Raw genomic sequence first — 25,436 nt, forward strand, 5'->3', positions numbered from 1 at the left:
ACCAGAGGAGGCTTTTCTTTACTTGCGTGAGGTTTAGACAATCCAAGAGGTGTCATTGTTTATTTGATAAGTTGTTCTTATTCACATGATTCGTTTGTCATTGAACAAACATGTATTGAGTGCTTGCTTATAGAAGACACTGAGGGAAATGCCAAGATGAATGAGATATACTCTTGGTTCTCTGCAGTTTGATAGAGAAATGAGGTACATGGATGAGTATCAAAACATAGCTGTTAAGAGTCAGTGGGGTGGAGATTACATCTAGGCACAAGCATCAGGGTCAGCCTCATGAAGCAGGTGGTTCTGAAGGCTTCCTTGATGGTCCAGCAGAATTCTGGTAAGCAAGGATGAAGTGGGGAACCCTCCAGGCAGAGAGAATAGGTAGGATGGAGTGAGTCCCTGGAGCAAGAGAGCCATCAGATGACTTGGGTTATAACGCTTATCGTTTTTCCCCCCTCAACCTTTTGTGCTGCATAATGTCAAACAATAGAGATTTCTCCCAAATAGAGAGAATGAAGTAAGTAAACCCCCGTGAGCCATCACCCCATTTCAACAACAATCAACATTTTGCTTTTGCAGAGCTAGTCCAAGGCACTCATATTGGACCCAGAATGGAGAGGGCTTTGATGAAGGAGAGTAATGGGGGTCTTTGAAAATTTGTGAGTAGAGGGTAATAAAAGCTGGGGGAGCAAGACGGACTCAAACCCTGTGAACTCTGGTGGACCAGGGGCTCCTCCTTCGTGCACCGAAGGCGGCTTCTTGCAGTGTACTCAACGTAAGTGCCTACCTCAGATGTACCTGCTAAGCCCCCCGGGCTGCTCTTCTCTGGTAAGTCCCAGCAGTCCTAAAATCATTGGTAGGAAACAGAAACAAAGACCAGAATTGAACTGTGGCGCTGGACATCATTCCAAAGCAGGTGTTTGGGTGCAGACCTAGGTTATTAAAGTCTTAACTTGATGCGTGATTCCGTTGAGCAGCGATGCATCGTGCCTCTGAGGAGCGTGATGTCCATGTGTGCGCGCATCGGTTAGACAACAGACACCGGGGCACAAAGTAATGCTTTTCAACTTGCCATTTTTCTTAGGACTGGATTACTCGGGGCCTCCAATCCCGGTTCCTTGGGATATTTCCTTAAATTGATTGAGCCTTCTCAAGAGCAGGGCTCGTGTTTTGTTTCGTTGTTGGTAAATTAAAAAATGAGAAGTTATTTGTTTTCTTAATTAACACTTCACAAAAGAGAGCCTGACTCCAGGCGACTGCCATCCCTTCCTCGTGCCAAGTGTCTCACAGCAGGCCCCCTTGCTTTCGTGATGGGGAATAAACGAGCGGCTCTTGCCTGCTCCCTGCCTGTTTCTCTCATCCTTTCTTCCCCCAGCTTTACCCTTGCTTAATTTAGCAGCTGCCCCCCCCCCATTCGGTTTCTCTGTTCTTCTTCCTGCCATGTACATTTCCGGCTTGCATAATAGCCAACAGTTATTCCAGAGAAGAGGAGGTGGGTTTACTGAAGCTTGACATAGGCAAGAATCATATTACCTAGCTTGCCTCTTCGGATACAAAAGGTGTGTGATGGGCTTTTCCCCCCCCTCCCGTCTCTCTCTTCTGTACTCATTATTTAAAAAAAAAAAAAAAAATCCCATTTGGAATTCGTATTCCTCTTTTTATTCCCAAATGTGATGGGAAGCTTCTGGTCTCTCACCGCAAGTCCTTCCACCTTGAATTGACTCAGAAGTAGGTGTTTGTTGTTCTTCTCATTTGCAGGAGCTAATCAATAGAGAAAGCCGGGCTTACTCTCAGAGCTGCTCTCAGACCAAGTAAATACAGATGTGCTACTCCATATGCCATAATGAGCTGTGCTCTTGGGTGTTATGATGTCGGTGGTGGTGATTCCCTAGGTTAAAGGGTGGAACTAATGAGACCAAGATCAAGGGCTTCATCACCCTGTGGACCAGTGCGCTCGCTTCAGAGCCAGCTCTTAAAAGGAGTGTGTTCTCAGAGACCATTCCTTTAAGCCGTCAGCCAGGAATCAAGACCAGAGGGTCCATGCCTGTTTAGACACCGCACATTCTCTCAGGTGAACAGATGGACATGCGAGAAGGGAAGTTTAGGTCTTTTGTCGGATGGTATCAGCTGAGAAGATCTGTATAGTGATATGCACAGGCTGCCTGCCCCCCAGCTGCCATTGGTGACGGGGGGACCCTCCAGAGAAGGGAATCAACCAGTACAAGGTCCCCACTTCCAAACACCTCCTACCTTGTTCCCTTTTCTCCACCAAAAAGAAAAAATACCCAGCTCACCATGATTGGTCTCTAGAATTAATGCCGCCACACTTCCTTGTGAGTGGTAAAACACTAATATGGACATCTGTTAACGTACAGAAAGATCCCCCCCACCCCAAAAAACCCCAACTCTGTAAAGTGAGGTTGTACATATCGAATATTCTATCCCCTGTGGTCTGGTCCACATCTCTGGGGGCACAGTCCTTTGTAAAAGTAAGTTGCCATTGATGGGATTGACCTGACACACAGATAATGTGACAGGAAAGAGAGCAGGAACATCCCAGAGGAGAACGGGCGTGGCCCCTCGGCAGCCTGGCACAGTGAGGCGCGCAGAGTGAAGTGCAAGGACAAGGCTTCGTTTACCCCCTCCCTGCGACTGCAGATGTGTGCCCGTGCCCGGAGCTAGGAAGTTGGTATTACAGCTCAGAGGCTGCCCTCCAGGCTCTGAGGGAAGAGGTGGGCGATCCCACAAATTCCATTACCCTTTATTTTGTAAACATTCGTCATCTCCGTATTATACACAGTTCTGAAATTGTGTCATGCCTGGGGCAAAGCAGTCCTCCGCTGACCACCCAGGTCTAGGAGAACCAGCATGGCCGCCCTCTTCCCTTATTTACTTATGTGAGAGCGCAGTATTCTACAATGAAGGCAGCCTTGTGTAATCTCTCACCCATCCCGAGCCACTGTGACAAGGAAACAGGACTCCTCCAGCAGGTACAACGGGGACAAAGCAGGACCACCCCGGACCACCTGGCACGCATGGTGAGCTTCGATCAAATTTTTTAAAGGATGGGATTTGGAAGTCAGGAAACCAGGCTCGAATCCTCTATTCTGCCAGAACAAAGCTTAAGGGCAGAGTTTCTCTTCTCTGGCCCTCAGTTTCCCCAGTTGTGAGACAAGGATTAGACTGAATGGTATCAGATCTCCTACACTCCCAAATCCTACATTCCCTCCAAAGTCTGGGTCTCCCTGGGTGATAGGAAGGTAAATAAGATACATTCTCTACTGTCAGGGTCTTGGGCAACTAAAATCCAGAAAGTCCAAAGTGTGTCTTGTTTGGTGTTGCTCAGAATCAGTTAAACATCTCTCTGTCCTTCCGTGTCTCACCTTACCAGGAACTGCTGGTAATATTACCCCTCTTAGTGGTCAAACCAAGAGTGGCACCATCCCCTTATCTCATGACTGAAAGCCTCAGTGCAGGTGGATTTCTTTTCTTTGATTGTTGTGACTCATTTTATCTGCATAATATGAATGAGTTAGATGTTAGGTAGATAGTTATGTAAGAAGGAAACAGGACTCCTCCAGGAAAAAAATGATACTGTTTCTTTCACCAAAACCAGGAGATAAAACATCCTTAGAAATTTCAGATCAGCAAATGATGATAAAATAAATGCATTTTGTCACACAGTGATAATATCAACTTCTTTTGACACCTTAGGTTCTAAAATCAGTTACTTCTAACTCCTATGGAATAATTACAAGAAAGGCTTTGTCCCTAAGTATATATTCGATCGCCAGTAGCCCTACTGGTGTTAAAACTACTTGCATAATGATTCCCGAAAAGCTCATTGAGCAGTATAAAATATGCTTCCAGTTGAGCTAGTCTCCAAATGGGGCCAGCTCCATAGAGTTACCCCTGTCGGACTGGATAGGCCCAAGTCTGTAGAGAGAAGGAACAAGAGTTGTGTTTATCATATGCTCTCATCCCATGACTTCTGTGGGGGACCCTCTTATAATTTCAACTCTCTAGTCCCACCCTCTCCTGTGTCCTATTTAAGAGAGCGGGAGGTGATTTTTAATCACTTTAATTTGAAAATATTCACACATTCAGTGTTGTGATTGTTCCTGCAACAGTGGACACACTTTGAAGACACAAGTGTTGCTCTGGGGCAGGCAGCTCTTCTTCACTCGGTGGACGTGGAAATCCTAAGTGATAGAACTTTCTTTTTTTTTTTAATTTTTTTTATTTATTTATTTGAGACAGAGAATGAGAGAGAGAGAGCACATGAGAGGGGGGAGGGTCAGAGGGAAAAGCAGACTCCCCGCCGAGCAGGGAGCCCGATGCGGGACTCGATCCCGGGACTCCAGGATCATGACCTGAGCCGAAGGCAGTCGCCTAACCAACTGAGCCACCCAGGCGCCCAGTGATAGAACTTTCAAGTGTCGAAACAGTTGACCTCAGTTCTCCCTACAACCAGTACATGGTAATGGCCCAGAGAATAGAGAGAAGTCATTTCTTTGTGGGGAGTAGGGAGGGTGCCATGCATTCTGCAGTAGCCCAGAGATTTTCATTTATGTGATTGCTTTATTGAGGGAAATATTTCCCCTCCACCCCCAATCCCCTCTACTGCCAAATCCAAGTGCCCAAAGACTGCTTTGGAGGAAGGAAACTTTACACAATTTTAATGAGATAATTAAAGAAGATGAGGTATATGAATCTGCTTCATAGGAACAAAATATTAGCTAACTCTTATTGTGTGCCAGGCCCTGTTCTAAGCTCTTACATGTCCAAATCATTTCATCTTCACAATTACCCTATAAGGAAGGTAATGTTATCCCCCACTTTACGGATGAGGTGATAGAAGCTAAGAGCCTCCAGACCACATAGCTACCAAGTAGCAAAACTGAGACTTAGCCCTGGGTCCACTTAGCTCTCATGCCTGTGTTCATTCCATTGCAGCATGAATGAGCCAACCAAAATAACATTTTGGTTCATGTGTTTTGTGCAAACACCCTGAAAACGGGACAGAAGATGGAGCAATGAGTAGAATTGGGGAGATTAGGAGGCCAAGCCAGGTCCCCTGACCAGGGTACGGTGTGGCAGATGCCAGCACACCTGCTTATAATTTTTCTGCCTCATGGTACTTGAAACTGCCAAATCTAAACAAACAAACAAAAAGGTCAGGGCTAAGTTGTTTTTTTTTTAATTTTATTTATTTGAGAGCGAGAGCTCGTGCAGGGGAGGAGCAAAGGGAGAGAATCTCAAGCAGACTCTGCACTGAGCGTGGAGCCCAACACAGCGCTCAATCTCCCGACCCCAAGATCATGATCTGAGCCAAAACAAGAGTCAGACACTTAACCAAATGAGCCACCCAGGTGCCCCATCAAAGACAACTTTGGAGACACCACTATATGTCTGCAAGTCATGATGTCCAAACCTCATGCTGATTCGCACTGAATTAACCCACTGTAGATCTTTGACTACCTCTGAATGAATGGACTTAGCATGAAGAACATGCCCCAGGCCATGAGAAATGTGAGTTCAGAGTCTGGCACTGGCTTCTGAGAGCAGAAGGCCTGGCTGTCATCCCCCTTGGGAAGCAGCCCCTTGGTGCTGGTCGCTCCTTGGGAGCTGCTTCCTCAGTATAGCTGCTGACAAGACACCAGAGTAGATGAAGTTTATAGCTGATCCAGCCATCCTGTTACAGGTTGTTGTAAAAACTTCTCTGAGATCATGTTGACAATTGAAGTGTCAAGGAGGGGCACCTGGGTGGCTCAGTCAGTTAAGCGTCTGCCTTCGGCTCAGGTCATGATCCCAGGGTCCTGGGATCGAGCCCCACGTCCGGCTCCCTGCTCAGCGGGGAGCCTGCTTCTTCCTTTCCCTCTGCCTGCCTCTCTGCCTACTTGTGCTCTCTCTCTCTCTCTGACAGATAGATAGATAGATAGAGTCAAGGAGGCCATAGGCTGGGGCTTGACATCGATGCTAATCCTGTAATGCATGATGGACCTAGAGAGCATAATGATGTGTGCCCGTGTGTGTGGGCGCGCGCGCTTTGGATCCCAACCATCTGGGTTCTAACCCCAGCTCCCCCATTTACTGGCTGTGTGGCTTTAGGCAAGTTACTTAACTTCCTTGTGTCAGTTTCCACCATGTGTTTTGTGCAAACACCCTGAAAACGGGACAGAAGATGGAGCAATGAGAGAATTGGGGAGATTAGGAGGCCAAGCCAGGTCCCCTGACCAGGGTACGGTGTGGCAGATGCCAGCACACCTGCTTATCATTTTTCTGATACACAAGTCAAGTTAATATGGAAAATGCCCTTAGAACAACAACTATCACATAGCAAGCACTCAGTAATTGTTACTCATTATCATTATTTGATATCTCTTAACCACTGTTTGGTTGGGGTTTTTTTCTTCTTCTTGTCTTTTAAACCTAAACAAATACTGAATTGTGATAAAATACACATAACATTGACCATCTTAGCCACTTGTAAGCTTACATGACAGTTCAGTAGTGTTAAATATATTCACGTTGTTGTGCAATGGTTGGTTTTATTTCTTACCTCCAATCCCAGTTTTCCTAACTATTCCCATTATTGTGACCGAGTGCACTTTGTGCAAACACCACATATCTGCATTCCGGACGTCGGAAGGGCCCGCTGCCTACCCATGCCGTGACACCGGATTGCCTTCATGGACGAATCAGGCCCCCTCTGTTAGATTCTGTGGGAAACCACATTGAAAGTGCCAACTTCAGTTGCTCTCAGGACACAGCCCATTTTGAAAAGGAGCAGTGTTTGTGCTTTGTTACCTCGAAGTACCTGGCGTATGATAGGCCCTCCATGACCCCTTTGGGACCTATTAATCTTCCAGCTGTCTCCTCTCACATGTAAGAACCATAAGATTAACCTCTTGTGGCCCCTTTCAATTCTGGGATTCTTATATCTGGCTGGAGATAATGAGGTTCCAGCAGAGGAAGACCAGGCCCCAGTCTTGACTTCCCGTTGTCCCCAGGGCACCAGGTACCACCTCTTCCCCTTGCTCCATCCTTCTACTCTCCTCTAACTCCTCCATGCCTCCCTAGGGCCTCTTCTTCCTGCTTTGCTTCCTGTATTTTAGAGTCTGGGGTAGCATGACCTTTTACCCTCTGACCCTTGGCCCCAGATGCGGCATTTCATTGTGTTGGGAAAGTGTGGAGGCCCTGGGATGGTGCCCAGAGCTTCTTTTCATCTGGGGGTGGGGGCGCTCAGTGTACTTCAGGGAGGACCCACTCACTTCCCTCCCTCCTCTGGCTTCCTCCATCCAGTCCTGTAGAGGCTGCTCTTAGCCCAGGGGCTAGCTGGCTCCCCGACTCCGCCAGAAGTTTTAGCGCCAGAGATCCCTAATATGCATGACTAACTCTCCCCAGGTAGCCAGGAAGTTTTCAAGAAACTTCCTGTTCCCCCTGGGGAAGTGCTATCTGAGCCCTTTGAAATAAGAGGACTGGAGCAGTTTGGGTTCACCTCCAGAGCCGGAAGCCCTCTGTGATCTTGCTCTTTCCCCTCTCCAGCACTCCGACTTATCTCTGCCACCCTGACCCCCTCCCTATAAATGATTCACAAGGTTTACCCCACAGGTTTAATTGGCTCATTTGAAATCTGACCCGTTGATTTCTTCATTCAGTTCTCTTGTGCAGCCCCGTATTGAGACCGAGGCCAGGCAGACTTGCTTCTGTGCTCTCTGGTACTGAGCCGCTTACAGAGGCTGGCCGTTTGGGAGGCTGTCCCTCGCACAGGAATACAGATTAAGCCCCAGAGTCCTGCAAGTCACCCATTTTGTTTCCTTCAGCCCCTTTCCAGCAAGCGCTTCTAAAACCCTGGGAGCTCCCCTAGGATTTATTGGTGACGAGCTCACACATCTGTGAGTCATACACTGCAAACTCGGGCGATGTTCTTCTCGGGCCCTACCAGGGAATTCAGTGACCTTGGCAACTTGCTGAATGGAGTGAATGGGCTGAATGGGCAGGCAGAGGGTCAGTGGAGAGTCTCGATGGAACCTTGTGGAGTGGCGACAGGGGCGGTGGGGGGGGTGCGCTGTGTATTAGTGTGCTAGGGTGGCCATAACAAAGCGCCACAAACTGGGGGGCTTAACCAACAGAAATGTATTGTCTCACAGTTCTGGAGGCTGGAAGTCCAAGATCAAGGTAGAGGCGGGGTCAGTTCTTTCTGAGGGTTGGGAGGGAGAATCTGTTCTGGGCCTCTCTCCTAGCTTCTCCTGGTTTGCTAGGCATCTTTGGTGTTCCTTGACTGGTAGATCTCTGCCTTCGTCTTCGCATGGCATGCTCCCTGTGACAGACTCTTAATTCAGCACCTTTAGCCTTGTGTTTTTTTATGTGTCTGCCTTCTCCATTAGACTACGATATCCTTGAGAGCAAGGACCACTTTTCCTTCCCTTTGCATACACTGCATCCACAACACTACTTGAAATATGGTTGGCATCACTGAAGGTTCTGTGGTTCAACACACATTTTGTAATCACTGTGTGGCAAAACATTCCCCTTCCAATCATGCAGTCTATGCCTGTCTATATGTCCAAATTCTCCTCTAAGTAAGGACATCAGTCATATTGGATTAGGGGCCCACCCTATTCTAATACAACCTTGACTTAGTTAATGATACCTGCAGTGACCTGTTTCTAAATAAGGTCACATTCTGAGGTACTAGGGGGTTGGGACTTCAACATATGAATTGAGGGGTGTGGGGTGAGGCTGGTAGCACGATTCACCCCATAAAAGGGGGTGACAGAACCCAAGCATGTGTAGGAAGTCTGTTTTGAATTGCATCTGAAGGCCTAGAGCATTTAGTCTCTATAGTTCTTTATATCATTTGTGGTTCCCACTAATCTTTTACAAATTCATGCTGGGAAGTGAGTGGTTCCTTCCAGGAGAATGTGGAACACAGTGGACTGAGGCTGATGAGTGAATTACCTGTTGGGCCTGTTGATTTGCATCTCCCTGACTAACTTCTCTTACCACCTTCCATGGCCTTAGGGAAAGCGAGGTGGTGGAAATGTGATCCTCGGAAATGTGATCCTTCTTTGTGAGTTAGAAGCTTGAGCCTTTGGTCTACCCTGGAAATTTCGTGCTTAAAGCCCACAACTTTAACCAAAGGCAGTTTTTGTTGGTTTGTTTTAAGTTTACTAGTTATTCATTCTTTATGACCTGATTAAATTGGGTCAAATTTTGATGACTTTTAAATAGACAAACTTTCCTAATAAGTAAAAGGAAAGAAAACAAGAAAAGAAATCCTTTTTTTGTAATCCTCACACTTAAAGCCCTCATTTATTTGGGGCTGTTTGGTGGCAAGAAGGGAGTATTTGTATCTAAAAGAGGTCCACAAAGAGAAAGGTTTGGGATTAGAAAGTACTTTCAACCAGAATGGGTTCCCTGCCAGTCCGTGGTCTTTCTCCCCCCTTCTCTCCATGCCCACACTGACTAATTAACGTGTGGCTTTCCCTCCCTCTTTCTTGCGCATTTCCCTCCCATATCAAGACCTTCAGACCGAGGGCAATGTGGATAATTTCCCAGCTCTCCAGCTGGGCAGTTCACCAAGAACAAACCCAGACATCAAGGCCAGACCAAAAAAATCTTCTTGTTTTAGACAGAAGACTCCTACATCTGGGGGATTTAATGCACCCACTGTCCGCTCAGTGCATTTCCTGTGTCCGGAGCTTCTCTGCCTGCCGGCTCTGGTCTCATAAGTTTCCACACCCTGCTGCCAACTTATAATAACAGGGCAGCAGGCAGCAGGGTGGGAACGGCAGAGTCTACTCCATACGTGGGCGCATGCTTTGCAAACTGAAACAAAGCTTGGAAGGTCTCATTGCAGACCTTTCAGCCTTGACAGTGGTTGTGCCCAGACCACCAGGAGCCTGGAATTAAATACCCTTGGATCCAGTTCTCCACCATTAATGTTATCAACTTCATCAAGTACTTCCTCTTTGAATGGTGTCTGCAGAGAAATAAATAAATCAAGCTCCTCCAGGTCCTGTTCCTGCCTGGACCCTGAGTCAAAAGTAAAATCTGAGTTGGATTATCCAGAGCACTGTCTCTCTCCCTCCTTCATTGTTCCCGAAGATCTGGGCAGGAACGGAGAGTGAAATCTCTCCAGGACATTACATCAGTTCCTCTTTTACCCTTGGCATGGAAATTCTTCCTCTCAGAGTCCACCCAGACTTCCTAGGGCTTGCCCCGAGTGCACACCCATGCACTGAGCCTTGAAGCCCAAGACATCAAAGAGAGCCTGCAGGTGACCAGACTCCTGGCCAACGCCTGTGTCTGTTTTGAAATTTGTAAGACAGGAAATGGATTCAGGATATAGAATTTTTCAGTACATGGTCTTCATCATCCTTAAGTATTTTTAAACCTTAATACGCTTTTAAGTAAAGGGAAATATTCTGTATATGGCATTTAGAAGAAAATGCACAAAACTTGAAAACACAACCATCTTAAGTAGTTGCTTATCATGGTAATGTTCTGTGACAGAGAAGAGATAAATTCATTTTTGGGGACAGCAGAGTCAAGGTCCGTATTAGCTGTGAAAAGAAAACTTGTCTTATCACCCAAAAGATGGTAGGTCATTTCTATCATGCTAATCATCTCAGCCATTAAAATTAACTACGTGGGCCTAATCAGTTAAGTACCCTGTAAGCATTTATTCGCATTTGGGTTAAAGTGAAGAATTTAGTACTTGTTATCTCAACCTGTATTCTTGCAAGGTTGACTAAGTACTTTAAAAAAAAAAAAAAGAAAAAGAAACACTTTTTATAGTGGAAAATATCAAACTTAGGCAAAACTAGAGAGAATTATTTAATGAGCCACAATGTACCCATCACCAGCTTCAATGATCAACTCATGACCAATCTTGCTTCCTCTGTGACTCACCTACTCTCTGCTTCACCATCCCAAATTAATTTAAAGCAAATTCCAGATACATAGTTTCATCTGTAAATAGTACAGGTCTGAAAAGAGAAGGACCCTTTATAAAATCTTAATCACAAGGCCATCACATCACCTGAAAACTGACAGTTCTTCAATATCATCAAATGTCTTATTAATGTTTACATTTTTTCCAACTACCTCGTATGTGTTTTTACAGTTTCCTTAATCAGAATCCAAACAAGGGTCTGTACATTGCAGATGTTTGATGTGTCTCTTAAGTCCCTTTCAGTGTATGGGTCTCCATTTATATCTTTCTTGTGTACATGCTTGTACTCTCTCTGGGTGTTTAAAAAAGAAGTTAGCCATAATTAGTATAACTTTATCTGTGTACATGGTGTATCTTTTTTTCTCCTCTGGTTACTTTCAGGATTTTCTCTTTATCTTTGGTTTTCAGCAGTTTGACTATGAAATGCCCGGATGTAGCTTTTGTATTTATCCTGCTTTGTATTTGCTGAGCATCTTGGATCTATAAGTTTCCTGTTGTTGTTACCAAATTGGAGGACCATTTGGTCATTATTCCGGTTTGGGTTTTTTTTTTGGCGGGGTGGGGGTTGGTCCCATCCTTTCTGTTCTCTTCTTCTTGGATTCCAATTACATGTCCATTAGACCATTTAATATTGTTCCACAGGTCATTGTTTATTTGTTTCTGATTTTCATTGATGTGTCTTCAAATTTACTAACCTTCCTTCTGTCATCTCCAATCTGCTGTTAAGTACATCCAGTCCAGTCTTTCAGATATTGTGTTTTTCAGTCCTAGAATCTTCTTCTTAAGTTTCCATTTCCCTTCTGACAGTCTCCATCTGTTATATCTCATTATGACCATCGTTTCCTTCAAGTGCTTACACTTATTTCTAATAGCTACTTTGAGGTTCTTTTTTGCTAATACCAACATCTAGATGATCTCAGAGTCTGTTTCTGTTGACTGCCTTTCCTCTTGATTATGGGTCACATTTTTCTGGTTTTTTTCCACATGTTCCGAAAATCCTTATTGAATACTGGACATTATAGATGATACATTGTAGAGACTCTAGATTATGTTATATTCCTCTGAAGAATGTTGATTTTTGCTCTAGCAGGTAAACGACTAACCAGTCACTTTGAGTTTGCAGAGGCTTGGTCTTAACATTTGGTTAGGGCAGATCTCTTTCAGTTTTGCCTGTAGCCCTGAGGCAAATCCCTTTGTCCTGGAGCTAGTCTTTACTCCTAAGGTGTGGCTGTTCTGGGGTAATAAACAGCCTGAGGTGTTTACAGAGCCTTTATTGCTAGGGCTCAAATTCTGAATTCTGTCTCCAACCCAGTGGCCAGTAGCTGACATTCCTGCTCTTATCTTTCAGCCATACAGCTGTTGTTTTCACTGAGTTCCTTAGAGGTCCCCCTGCACATGCACCGTTCAGGAGCACGTATTAGGGATGTGAGGGAAGTTTATGTGCCAATTTAGTGGATTCCCCCTGCGGCTCTCCCCTTTATAGGATTTGCTTTCTCGATTTTTTGCCATTCTGGAGCCCCATACTCTGTTCCCTGACAGATTATACAACTTGTGGTTCATTTCTAGCTGCCCCCTGCTACAGGGACTGGGGAAGACCCTCAGGGCTATATAAATTTGGATCTCACTTGTGCAGTTCTCTTCTTTCAAGAGTAAAATGCCCTTCGGTTTTCTCCAGCACCTTCAAATAACTTTTGTAAATGTATTATATCCAGATTCCATCATTTCTGTATGTAGGAAGGTTAGTTTGATACAAGCCTGGAAACTGGAATCCCCTTCTCCTTTATCATAGAAAGGTGGTAGCATACCAAAATATGTCACCTGGCTTTGCATACCTACTCATAGAACCTGGAGACCAGTCCTTAGCAGAATATTAAGGCACTCCTCATTCCGTTTTATACCTGCCTGATCTTCCATTGTTTAGAGATATAGTATCATTTATTAAGCCAGTCTCCCATCGATAGCTATTCCAACAAGTAAGCACTTTCAAATTCACGGCAGCAGGTTACACAGTAGTTACAAAATAAACCCTTTGCCTTCAAGCAGATGCTCTTTTAGTGATCGTGAACAACATTTCTTTTGTTCGCTGTCTCATATAACCGAGATCTAGAGGAATCCTCATTTTTCTATTAATCCTATGTAAAACTTTGAGACACTACCAGCTCGGTCTCTGTTTACTAACCCTGTCAGATTCCTAGATCCCCTTTATATGTTCTTCATGTAGATACTGTCATAAGGGACAAAGGGAGGTATCTTTGACTTGCTTTACTTAGAATCATGGACAAATCTTTGACCATACAAAAACCTGAAAGCATGTGCATCGTTTTGGTGAGACAGCTCTGGGAGCAGATGTGGCCAGAGAAACCTCATTAAGATGAGTGGGAGGCACTGTAGAAAGCTCCATTTTTGCAGGCAGATTTTCGTCCTTCCTCCCCCTAAGCAGGGACTCCTAAAGCCACGTGTGTGCCGGTCCCCCCGCATCCCAGCCCACAGGACTGCTTCTGTTGCTGAGCTGTGTACACTTCCAGCGTTGTCCGTGCTCAGATATCACCAGCTTGAAAGTTCAAGTGGGAGGGGGTAGAGGCATTGTTGGAGGTGTCTGTCCCTCCTTTTCCTTACTTGCCGCTGCCTGTCTCTGAGCATTTGTAGGGTCTGTACGCTTTAGGAAACAAAGTCATCCTAAGTCTTCTTTCAAGTACAGGATTGCCAGTCTGTAAATTGGGCCCACTGTCCATGCTTAAAGCAGGTTTTACTATCCCTTTTCCCCTTGGTTTCTGTGTATAGCAAAGTGGCAGATATCGTAATGGGTACCTAGATTCTTCTCTTACTGGAGTCTGGGTCTCGTTCCCTCACCGGCTGTGTGTCTTTGAATCAGTTGCTTAACTTCTTTATGCCTCCATTTTATCACCTGTAAAGTAGGAGCACTGGTATTAGCATCTCCTACTGAGGAGTTTTGTACATTTTAAACAACATAATCCAGTACCAAGGATATAGTAGCTACTTTAGCAAGAGTAATAACAGTATCATTAACACCAATAACAATGTCCCAGAAGTAGAGAATATATAAATTTAGTTATGAAGATGTAAGTCAGTGAAAGCATCTGGAAAGAAACTCTTAAGGACCCCAAAAGCCACGTCGAAGAGCCAAGTAACCAAAAGCTAAAGAACATGGGTTTGGCTTCCTTGTGTTTATAAGCCACTAGTAAGTGATTAATGGAATGCTTGTAGACATTCTTAGCCTGTCTAGTGTAGGAAAAGAATTTCAAGTATGCGCACTTCAATTGTTTTTTTAAGCAGTGGAAAAGACACTCCGTCTCGAGGCACGGACAGTCTGCCCGGCACACGCCCAGGCTCCACTCACTGTTTACTACCTTTAGAACCACAGTGGGGTCCCTCTCCTGACAATTCACTGGGGTCAGTGATTGTCTCTCCCTCTGCTCCACAGATAATTGTGTCCAGAGGACCCCAAGGCCACCAGTGGAGAACGTGCACCACAACCCCCCCACCATTGAACTGTTGCACCGGTCTAGATCACCTGTCACAGCCAATCACCGGCCTTCTCCCGACCCCGAGCAGCAGCCCCTCCGGTCCCCCCTGGACAACATGATCCGCCGCCTCTCCCCGGCCGAGAGGGCCCAGGGGCCGAGGCTCCACCAGGAGAACAACCACCAGGAGTCCTACCCCCTGTCAGTGTCTCCCATGGAGAATAACCACTGCCCTCCGTCCTCCGAGCCCCACCAGAAGCCATCGAGCCCCCGGCAGGAGAGCACCCGCGTGATCCAGCTGATGCCCAGTCCCATCATGCACCCTTTGATCCTGAACCCCCGGCACTCCGTGGATTTCAAACAGTCCAGGCTCTCCGAGGACGGGCTGCATAGGGAAGGGAAGCCCATCAACCTCTCCCATCGGGAAGACCTGGCGTACATGAACCACATCATGGTGTCTGTCTCCCCACCCGAGGAGCACGCCATGCCCATTGGGAGAATAGCAGGTAGGTGAGCGCACCCCTCCACCACCACTCCAGCCTCTGGGGAGACCTGACAAAGCCCCGCTCTCTCCCCAGCCTTGCAGCGAGCCTCACACCGTTCCCAATTAGGCGCCCTCAAAGGCTCTGTGAGGGCAAGTGGAGGCTTCTGCCTGAATGAAGTGAAATCCCTAATGGGCTAGTTAATGAGCCGCTGGGATGGAGTAGTTAATGAGCCTCAGAAATGTTAAGAAACAAATGTCCTACGTCCAGTTTACAAGGAGAGTCACATCAGAATCATGGCTAAGCGAACACATTTAAAATAAAAGGTTTATGAGCATGCTAATGGCCCTGTCTTGAAGTTTCCAGCAGCTAATTAATGACCAGACACAGCATAAAGAACCTTTGTCTCCGATTCAGACCTGCAATTCCATCCTATGGGCAGTAACTCAATGTAGCCTTCACCTTGGGAGAAGGTAGGAGAGAAAAACACGGTTATGGTGTTGTAGGCAGGTATTGCTGGGTCGTTTGGACGAAGGAAACCACTCCCAAATTCTTTTACTTTTATGATGACAAGCCCAAATTTGCTTCCCTAAGACAAGAAACCAGTGGAAACCAGGGGAAAAAATCCACACGTTGTATTTGTGCTAGTCTGCCCATAATTTACATGAAGTCATTCTCCAGACACTTAACCCTCCAGCCACGTGGCAAGGACAGCTCTTTTCCTAGAGCATCTCTCCTTTCCTGAGACATTGAGCACCCACTATGCACAGATAAATGCATTAGGAAGCAGGGGGACACAGAGCTGCTTTAACACAATTATTTCCTCGAGGAATTTAAAATTCCCTGGGAGAGACAGATGTGAAAACCACCCACTAAGATATAAGGCAGAATGAAGTCAGTCCTGTGTCCCATTCATCCAGCGCACGTGCACTTACTGAGCACTGACTGTGTACTAGGATAATTCAATGCTGTGGGAGCAAAGCAGAGAGAAGGTGCATTTTGTCGGGAGGAATGGAGGAAGGCTTTACAGGGAGGTGGCTCGGTGCTGAAGGTGATTATGTGTTCAGTAGTGGGAGGGAGGCATGGAGGCAGAAGTCAGACCTGGTCGGGGCAAGGCGAGAAATGCCCCCTTCCTCCGTGAGCGGAGACCCCAGGACAGATCTCCCGCTGAGCCCCAGGATGGAGCAGTGCTCCTGACAGCATGACGGCACCGAGTCCTACAGGCTACACTAACAGCCTCTGCCTTGACTCATTGTCCCTTTTTTGTTTAAATTATTTGTTCCTAAATGTTTCTCTGGCTTCAAGTGTACCGCCAATGTTGCCTCGGTTTTCGTGTTACAAGTCATTTACGTGGGGTGTTGAATCAAGAAAATGAAATGCCAAAGAAATACGACTTTTATGTTTGAAAAACTATGAAACACGAAATGACCTGTGTCCGGGATTTGACTCAAAGTGATCCCACGGCGCCGGGGGTGGGGCATGGGTGGGGTGTACATAAAAGAAGACTAGCTGTGAGCTAATGGCTATATGGCTGGGTGATGGGTACACAGGGATTCACATTATTTTGTTCTCTACCTTTACATATGTGTATATGTATGTATGTATGGTTTTTTTTAATCTAAAAAAAAGAAAAGAAAAAAAAAACGGAATTTATAAAGAGACGGAGACCTTAGGCAAAACATGTGAATTTTCCCAGATGATTAGAGAAAGAAGATGGGGTCAGGATATTACTGTGAAGAATAGAATGACCTGACTTGTGCTTCCCAGGCCAGACCTTTCCTCTCTGTACATGCCCTTCTTGTCTTGTTTCTTGCATGGTCTATACAGCAGTGCTGGACATTTTGCAGATACTGTCTACTTGTTTATAATTCTAAGGACAGCTCTTAGGGGCAGCTTATTATTGCTATATGCATTTTATGTGGAAGGTCATTTGAACCGGGGAAGTCACGGAGGAAACAGAGCCCCAGAGAAGCAAAGTCAGATAGGGGTTGGGTGATGGGGTCAACGGGACAGTCACTGCTGTGCCATTGGCTGCTGCTGGCAGGGCTGCCCTCATGGGACCTGGCTTCCCCAGCTGTATCTGTCCCGGCCACCTCCTCTGTCACGCCATCTTATCACAGACTTCCTAGGACTCTAAGATAAGCCCATAGATCGAAAAGGTTACATTATTTAGACTTACGGAGTTATTTCTCCCTTGTTTAGTAGGTTTATAAAGGTTAAAATATTAGTCTCTTAAAAATTGTGCTACTGTTTTTTTTTAATCTTACTTCTGAACATCAGAATTGTTGGGTGATGGATGTAGCCTCATCAGTAAGATGCTCTATGGACTGTCATAACCAACCCAGTGATGAACCTTGGTACCCACGGATGCCTTGTCTCTCTCAAGAACACACAGAAGAGGGGAATGTAGGTTTTTCTTTAGGACCCTAGGAAGTCAGAATATTCATCTAGAATAGCCCTAGGGCCCAGATCCTTTGGGGAGTGCCTTAACTCCTCCAGGATGAGAGAATCCCCTCAAATTATTCATCATTAATGCTCTAATGACACACTCAAAAGTTGAAAAATCTCCAGATGTAAGTATTAACTAATTTAACCAAAGCCATCATCGGTGAATTTATCTGAAAGTCACTGTTTTTCTCAAGGGTGAAAGGAAAGGAGTAGCAAGTCTGGAGTCTAACACTTAGTCTTGATTCTAACCCTCCAAAGAGAACTTACCACAACTCCAGGCTCCTTTGTTTCTCTTGGGATATCCCTGTCCCCTCACTCCTACCCTTCTAAGTGTCTTTTTGGACTACTCAGATCCTTATAAGATTCTATTTAGTAGGGGTCGAGCCCATTGGGTAATTCCTATGGACAATGTAAAGTTCTGGCATTACTGAACAGCCCTAAAAAGGCTTCATATCTGCAAAGCAGATGTGAAATGAGCAAACTTAGTTCCTTAAGCTTGTTCGGTGAGCATAGTCCAGAAAGAAATGAACATGCCGCTGAATACCAGAGCCGGAGGATATGGAGAGGAACACGGCTTATGAATGCGGATCAAAAACTTAACGCCAAATTCTTGTCCATTGAGATGTCGTTTGCTCAAGTACTTTAGGATTTATATATTTGGGCACCTTCTGTGTTTGAGGCACTGGACTACATTCATGGGGGCGGGGTGGGGGAGGGTTCCAGGAGGTCTAAGATAGAATCTTTATCTTGAAAAAGCTGAATGCAGTGTGTGGTGTCTTTGAAGGACTCCTGTTAAGTGCTGTGGGGGTGTTAGGGAAGGCTCCGTGGAGGGGCTGCCTTTGAGCTGGGCTTACAAATGCTTAGAATATGAACAATGAAGATTAAAGGAAAAACGGTCATTCCAGATGGAGAAAACTCCAAAGCAAGATAAGGCCCAGGATATTTTTTCTATTTCAGGTAGAAATGTAAATCTTGTGATTCCAAGCCCATTAAAAATCTCTCATATTTCTTCCATTCTTTTTTTTTTTTTTTTCTCTTTTTAACATCTCAGGATTGGGATGTAGCATACAATTTAGAGGTGACATGCAAAGTTATGATAGTTTACTTAGGTATTGGCCTTGTAGAAAAATTAAGATAATCAATAAAAGAAATTTAGGAGGTAATAGGCAGCTTAAATACAAACCACAGATTAGATCTATTTAAATATAACATGTAGCTTATTTTTAAAGGTATCCCTTATTTTTCAAAGGATAAGAAGGACTGTTGTTGAGATTACTAAGTTAGAATAGCCAGAGTTTATGGGAGAGCATTTAACATGGAACACAGTGAGACAAGACCCCTGGGTTCAAACTTTTTATTGGATAGCCAATGGTGTATGTAACAGTGAACAAATTGCTTCTTTCTGGGCTTGTTTTCTATTTGTTATGCTCATGAAGCGATTGTTTGGGGGGGGGTGGTAGGAGGTAGGGGGTCCAGGCAGCATCTGTGAACCTTCTAGCACTTTTCTCAGCCCACAGAAGTTTTACTGGCCTGTGCCTTGCCCATGTATTTCATATCCAAAGAGTCTGTTAGCGGCACGCACCGTAAGATGATGAGACTTAGCGCTGGTGATGCCGTGAGTCACGTTTTCGGTATATATTAACATTCATTCTTAGAACTCGGTGATTTCAAACCTGGAAGGGGCTTGTACAGATGCAGAAAGGGAGATTCAGGCACATCCAGAGTCCAGCCTTGAGCCTCATCCAGTGTTCTTTCCAGGACACGTGTTGCCTTCTGACCTGGGCCTCCAGAGCTGGGATTGGGAACTCTGACCTGTGGGCCAAATCAGCCACCGCCTGTTTTTGTAAATCAAGTTTTATTGGCACACAGCCATGCCCAATCACTTAGTGTCCACAGCAGAGTGGAGCAAGTTGCAAGAGAGATGACATGGCCGGCAGAGCCTAAAATATTTGCAGACAGCCTGACAGGAAGCATTTGCTGCCCCCTATTCTACGGCATTGTTGACTCGTATGTAGCGTGTGCTTGAGGTCGTAGGCATGATGGAGGATGCAGAAGTAGAAAACCCTGTCCCTGCTCTCAAGGAATTACTTGCACTTTAGAGGATGAGGCATGCCTAAAACATGTAGAAGGAACAATAACAGGTGATGTAAGAAAGGAGACAAGTTCGAGACTGTAGGCTGTTTGCAGACCAGTCCAGAATAGTTACAATAACATCATGAACATAAGTAAAATACAGCTAAGTGAAATAAACTGATTCTTTGCATACTTGGATGGTGTAGTTAAATGGTTAATTCATTTGTTCAAAAATGATCAGGTATCTCTCTATGTGCCGGGCATTTTTCTAGGCGATAGGGTATAGCGTCTCTAAATGCCAAATTTTGTGTCTTTGCTGACGTAAAGCAACATCCCTCTGACTTTACACCATCAAACAAGCTAAGCTCCTGCTTTGGTTTTCACTATAGACAGCTAAGTCTTAAAAGAAAAATTTTAAGTCATTTTGGCTTTCTCTTAAAGTTCTTCAGTTCCATTAAAACCTGAGTTACCAAACTTCCTGTCTGCTCGTCCCTTCCTTGGCCTTAATCCAAAACTCTGCTAAGGAAGCAAGATGCATTGGCAAACTGGTTTATAATCCATTCATTCTTCTTCATTTGCTGCACAAACGTGGGGACTTTACGGGTCTATACGGATTTGCTTGTTCCAAGTCCATGACCCATCCAATAGAAACTATTTCTTTTCTGGTGCTTCTCTCACAACTTTTGCTTAGTCCCCTGATTTTCTTTGCAAACATGAGCTTCTTCATGGTTTGTGAGGACTTCATTGTTTGGTTGATCCTGCAGCAGATAAGACATAAAATTCCCCCCAGCACGTGCTCCCTCCACTCCCAACCCTCCTGCAACACACGTCATGGCAATCTTTCAGATCTTTAAAGGGACTTTCAAAAATATGTTTATTATCACTCAAGGTTACATTTTCAACAGAAACAAAAAGATCCTAATCAAGGAAACACGGAGTCTCCTGTACAGCTTCTTTGTCACCTGACTAGAACAATGTATTTTCCTGATTTGGTTTTATTGACTGGATGTGTTCTATAGGCACAGAAATTCAACCCTGGAAGCCTCTAATCTTAAATCAGATGAAGAAAAATAAGCCTGAGACTCCAGGGTAAGCAGTTGGAGACATGTCCCCAGGGCCTAGAGGACCAGTGGAAGTCACTCTGTCCTCTTCCTCTTATTTCCATCTCTGCTTCCCCGCCCCGCCCCCGCAGTATTTAGTGCTGGTGATATGGTTGCAAATGAAGCTCATGGACTTTTTTTTTTTTTTTTAATGAGCCTCAGGAGCAGCCTTGAGGGGAAAAAGATATTATAAAAGAGAAGCCTAAAGGGTTTAGTATGACAGTGATGAGGGACAGTCTCTTCCCAGGGCCTTGGTGGTAAGGCAGACATACATATGTGCACCTTTGCTCGCAGGTGTGTCAATGTCTATTTTGAGGAAGGAAAGGACAGCGCTGTGGGATGTCTTCTTAAACCGAGGGGCCCAGGGTTTCAGTACCAGCTAGAAGAGCCACATCATCCCACACTGTCTCAGGCAGATAACCCTCTGCAGAACCCCAGAGGGCTCCCGACCCAGGGTCCTAATCAACAGCTGGCCTAGAATGTTCCCCGGGAAGCAGCGTGAGCCCATGGGAAAGCGTGGACTCAGGAACAAGCAGAACTGGAATCCAGTCCTTGTCTCCCAGCAGACGTGCTGACTGTCCCTGAGGCCTGCCTTCTTTCTCCATCATAATGAGAATACTAATACCTATTTCCAGGCACTTTGGAGTACTAATGAGACAAAATGCAGATACACAGCACCAGTCGGCTGATGACCAAGCACTAAGGTCCCTTCTCTTTGCTCTACTGCAGGGCTGCAGAGAATGAGGGGAGAGCAGTGGGTACAGCCAGCCCCACTGCCCACCCGGAGCTGGCCCGGCCATTGAGCCCCAAGGGCACCCCTTCGAGGCGCCCTTGTTTCCTTATCTCCTTGGAGATTCACTTCTGCACTCCCTCTCACCTCGGAGGCTTTGCTCAGGAATGTCCCACATGGCTCTGACTTCTCAAACTGGCTGAGTCACCGCCGTTTATTTTCACTGTGAACTGCCGAGAAATCAAAGAGCCCTAAAAGAGAAGGAAGTTTCAGGACAGCGTTTTTAAAAGATAAAACGGTAACAGCCACAGTGGCTGGGCGGAAAATAATAGAAGGAGCTGGAGGAGACTGGAAATTCCAGTTTGTGTAAGGACACACATTTCTGTAATACAGCGTGACTGCCGGGAGGTAGGGATGCGATTTCCCAGGCTGCCCCCACCTGAGCAAAGCAGGGGCCGGGCGCTGTGAGGTTCCAGCTGGGGGCTGAAGCTTTAAGTGTTCCCTTCCCTCCTGGGCAAGATTGCCCCTAGGTTAGAACCACTGCTATCATGCAGAGTGGCAACTTCTATTTTGGATGTTACTTACCTGTTTTGTGGCTGAACCTGAAATAAATTTATTAATTTTTGCAATAAATTGAAAGAAATGAAACAGGGACACTCGGCGTCTGGTGAGTTGGTGATTATATACCCACGGAACTCCAGTTTACAGACCTTCATTTAAAATTCCATTTGGGCAGTTAAAACAACATAAAATTACTTTCTCAGAAGCTTTCCCAACATTTTAATTAACCACCATCATTAAACATTCCCTTTGTCAATAACTTGACTTGCCCACTCAGATTTTTAAACATCAGTTTTGTCCAGCATGGTTTTTTCATTAGAAACCATGTTGGTTATGTGTGAATTGCCCATCTTTTTACAGTCTCTGCTCCGGGAGCATGTACAATGAGTCTCTGGTAGGAGACAGACGTGGGAGTGAAAATATTTCTCCTTAACCACAGGAAGGGATTTTTTACAATGCTTTTAGCTGTGGACACCCAGGGCACCTCACCCAGCAGGAAAGAGAGAGAATGTTCTCTCTGCAACTGGAAAATGGCACTTCACTGGAGCTAAACCCTTTAATAAACTTCCTCTCATGGAAGAGACAATCCAAATAATGGACATCTGTTTAAAATACCCATGTGCCTTAATACAGAAGACCCTTTAGTTTAAGAGAAATGCACTTAAAATTAATGAATACCTTGTAATATAAATTTTTTTCACATGCATGTTCAAGTGTTTTGTAATAGGATACTCTTGTATTTATAGAGTTTCGAGAGTTTTATTATATAGTATTAAGCATTTTCGTTGATGATCAGAGAACATTGTATCTGTGCACATGTGGATTTCAACAGAGCTGAAAAATTGCACGTAACAACCTCCAGAGGATCTAGGGAATTAAAAAGGATCTGCCTCTTATTTCATTGAAATCTTAAAAACAAAATAACTCCAATGACTTGAACTTCAGTTGTTAAAAAAAAAAAAAGAAAGAAAGAAAGAAAGAAAAAGAAAAAAAATCTTATGTAGTCAGGCATTTATATATATATCATCTGGAATAATTTTTAACTAAAGAAACACAAAACGATCAAAAGTGTTATAAAAGCCACTTATACTCTGAGTTTGAAACAACTGCTTTATGCCACAAAATTCCTGTTGCTACTTCTGTTAATGACGGAGTAATTCAATACGTCTTGAATGTCAACATATTTTTATTACTCAGCTAAAGTTGGCTTTGCTGGTTTAAATGTCATTTAAAGTGATCAATTGGCAGCTTGTTTGGGGTTATTTTCACATTATGAAAGGGAAAAGTTTGCAAGAGTCAAATGTTCTTGAAACGTATAGGTAAAGCTTGTTCTCTGGTAAGCCCTGCCCTTCATTTACCAACCAAAGAGCGATAACTTTCTAGATCTTTTTTAGCAAATGGTTTACATAAAGGTCCAAGTTCGATGCCTCTGAAAAACCAGCATGGTAGCCCAGTGCTGCTTAAGCCCTTACTTGGAGAAATGGCCTGGTTCCCGTTGTAGCGTTTTATAAGAAATACAATGCACAGCGACAGTAAAACAGAAGCCACAGAAACAAGTCTGCACTCGGGTGGGAATGGAAGGACCATCCACTCTATGCTTTAGCTCCAGTTGGCTGAGACGTGAGGGGAATAGCCATATATTGCTCACCTTCCTATGGGCACAATTTCTTTATATCAACTACTAAAGGCAGTTTTTTTATTATTAAGTGTTAGTCAAATGAACACTCTAGAGACTCGCATTCCCAATCCAGATGAATCCAAAGGTGCCATCAGGCCTCTTTGCAGCGGACACGATTTCTCCCTTGTAGAGAAGCCATATAGGAGTTAGACCCACAGACCCCCTTTGTTGTTCCTTCTAATTTACTGGCATTTTATGTGATGATATTTGGTTTTGTCAGACGCTTTCCAACTGGAAGCGATCGTGGGGAAATTAAAATGTCTCTGCCATTTGATGGTAGGACAAACACTGTATCCACAGCTCAGTCCTCTTGTTTTCCATCTGTAGTAAAAACATGAGGCAAGGAGGTGGCAGGAGGGTTAAGACACGTTGCCGACCTCACCGCTTTGCTTAGCAACTAGAGTCGTCCTGTGACAAGTGCCTTAAAAATGAGCTAGATTCTTCTCAGCCTGCACTAGTGTGACTTGGACTTCTCCAGGTGCTTTATGGTGTGAGGATTGGGTCCCCCGCTCTCTCCCCCCGGCTGGCAAGGGGGTAATGGAAGTGACTGGCTGCTTCTGTCGCCAGAATGGGGTTCAGCTCCCAGAGTCTGCGGTGTCTTTGCTTCAAGAAGAGAGCAGTTTGTCCTGTTCTAAAACACGCACATCCCATTAATGTTTGGACACAGATAATGGGGGTGGGGTGGGGTGGGGTGGGGTGGGGTGGGGTCGGGTGGGGGGAGGCTACCGTAAGAGAATATGTATGGTCATTTTAAGTTTCATGTTAGTTTCTTGAAAGATGAAACCTCTTAGAAAATGCCACATTTCGGGCGCCTGGGTGGCTCAGTCGGTTAAGCGACTGCCTTCGGCTCAGGTCATGATCCTGGAGTCCCGGGATCGAGTCCCGCATCGGGCTCCCTGCTCAGTGGGGAGTCTGCTTCTCCCTCCGACCCTCCCCCCTCTCATGTGCTCTCTCTCATTCTCTGTCAAATAAATAAATAAAATCTTTAAAAAAGAAAAGAAAATGCCACATTTCCTTCTGCCATTCAGAGAAAAGGCCGGATTTCAGCACGGTTGCACTGAACAGAGCGAAAGCTTGCTCTGGAAAGTCCTAAAATTGTACGAATATCTACCTGTTAACCATCAGGAAGAGCGGCACAAAGCCTGGACTCCTACAGGTGTCACCCACAAGCTGTGCGCTTGGAGTAAATTACCAAGCCCTCTACGCCCCAGCTTCCTCGTCCATGAAATAGGAATAGCAACAGCACCTGCCTCTTTGAGGGGTCACTAGGGTCAAGAGCAGCCATGCTTGTGGAATACAAGCACAGTGCCTGAGCATAGCACCCAATACATGGCGTTGTTGTTATTTTCATGACTTTTCCCTTCGCTTGTGCTATCACTAATACGGTAATCCTGTAAAGGACGTGTTATTCCTGTTTCATGTATGAGGAAACAACCTCGGGGAGGTTTAAGAAATTTGCCCAAGGTGACCTGACTCCCTTCCCCTTGTAAAGAGACTCCCAGGAAGGGTGTGTTTCATTCCCTGGGAGGTGACCGTGTTGGCTCTACATTATTCCAAGTCTCCATTAGACACTGCCCTCCAGGTGTGCCAGGCCTGACCCAACAGAAGGAAGTCAGCACGGTGTCGTGCAAGAGACCCAGAATTCTAATCCCAGCCACCTGGGGCCTCCAAGGATTAGAAAGGATGCAAGCAAAGTGCTGAGCAAACACACAGAATTCGATCACTGATCCTTCACTACCAGCCGTTATGGCTAGGGCCTGCCGAGGCTCCCAGAATCAACAGTGAGCCCCTGGAAATCAGAGCCTCCTATTCTCATCTGGAGGCTGGTACAGAAAGCACACCTAGGTAGGACAGGTCTGCCTCCATCCGCCTATCCGGGGTGCCGGAGGGCAAACCACATACCATTTCAGCACATCCAG

At 45.3% G+C, this 25,436-nt stretch overlaps 1 protein-coding gene and 1 long non-coding RNA gene across 5 annotated transcripts in view; both read left to right on the top strand.

Moving 5' to 3' along the window:
* Positions 1-25,436, top strand: part of ETV6 (ETS variant transcription factor 6) — a 239,477-nt gene that overhangs the window by 202,800 nt on the left and 11,241 nt on the right. For all 4 annotated transcript variants that reach the window (XM_081821246.1, XM_081821244.1, XM_081821245.1 and 1 more), the window contains one exon: positions 14,406-14,951. In XM_081821246.1, the coding sequence (XP_081677372.1) occupies positions 14,406-14,951 (546 nt within the window). The remainder of the gene's footprint in view (positions 1-14,405; positions 14,952-25,436) is intronic.
* Positions 5-3,572, top strand: LOC145721730 (uncharacterized). The gene is made up of 2 exons (XR_014145588.1): positions 5-1,559; positions 1,759-3,572. It is a non-coding gene; the product is annotated as an uncharacterized LOC145721730 (long non-coding RNA).

This window comes from Leptonychotes weddellii, chromosome 5, assembly GCF_054177405.1.
Source record: "Leptonychotes weddellii isolate Sample4059 chromosome 5, ASM5417740v2, whole genome shotgun sequence".
Classification (NCBI taxonomy): domain Eukaryota; kingdom Metazoa; phylum Chordata; class Mammalia; order Carnivora; family Phocidae; genus Leptonychotes; species Leptonychotes weddellii.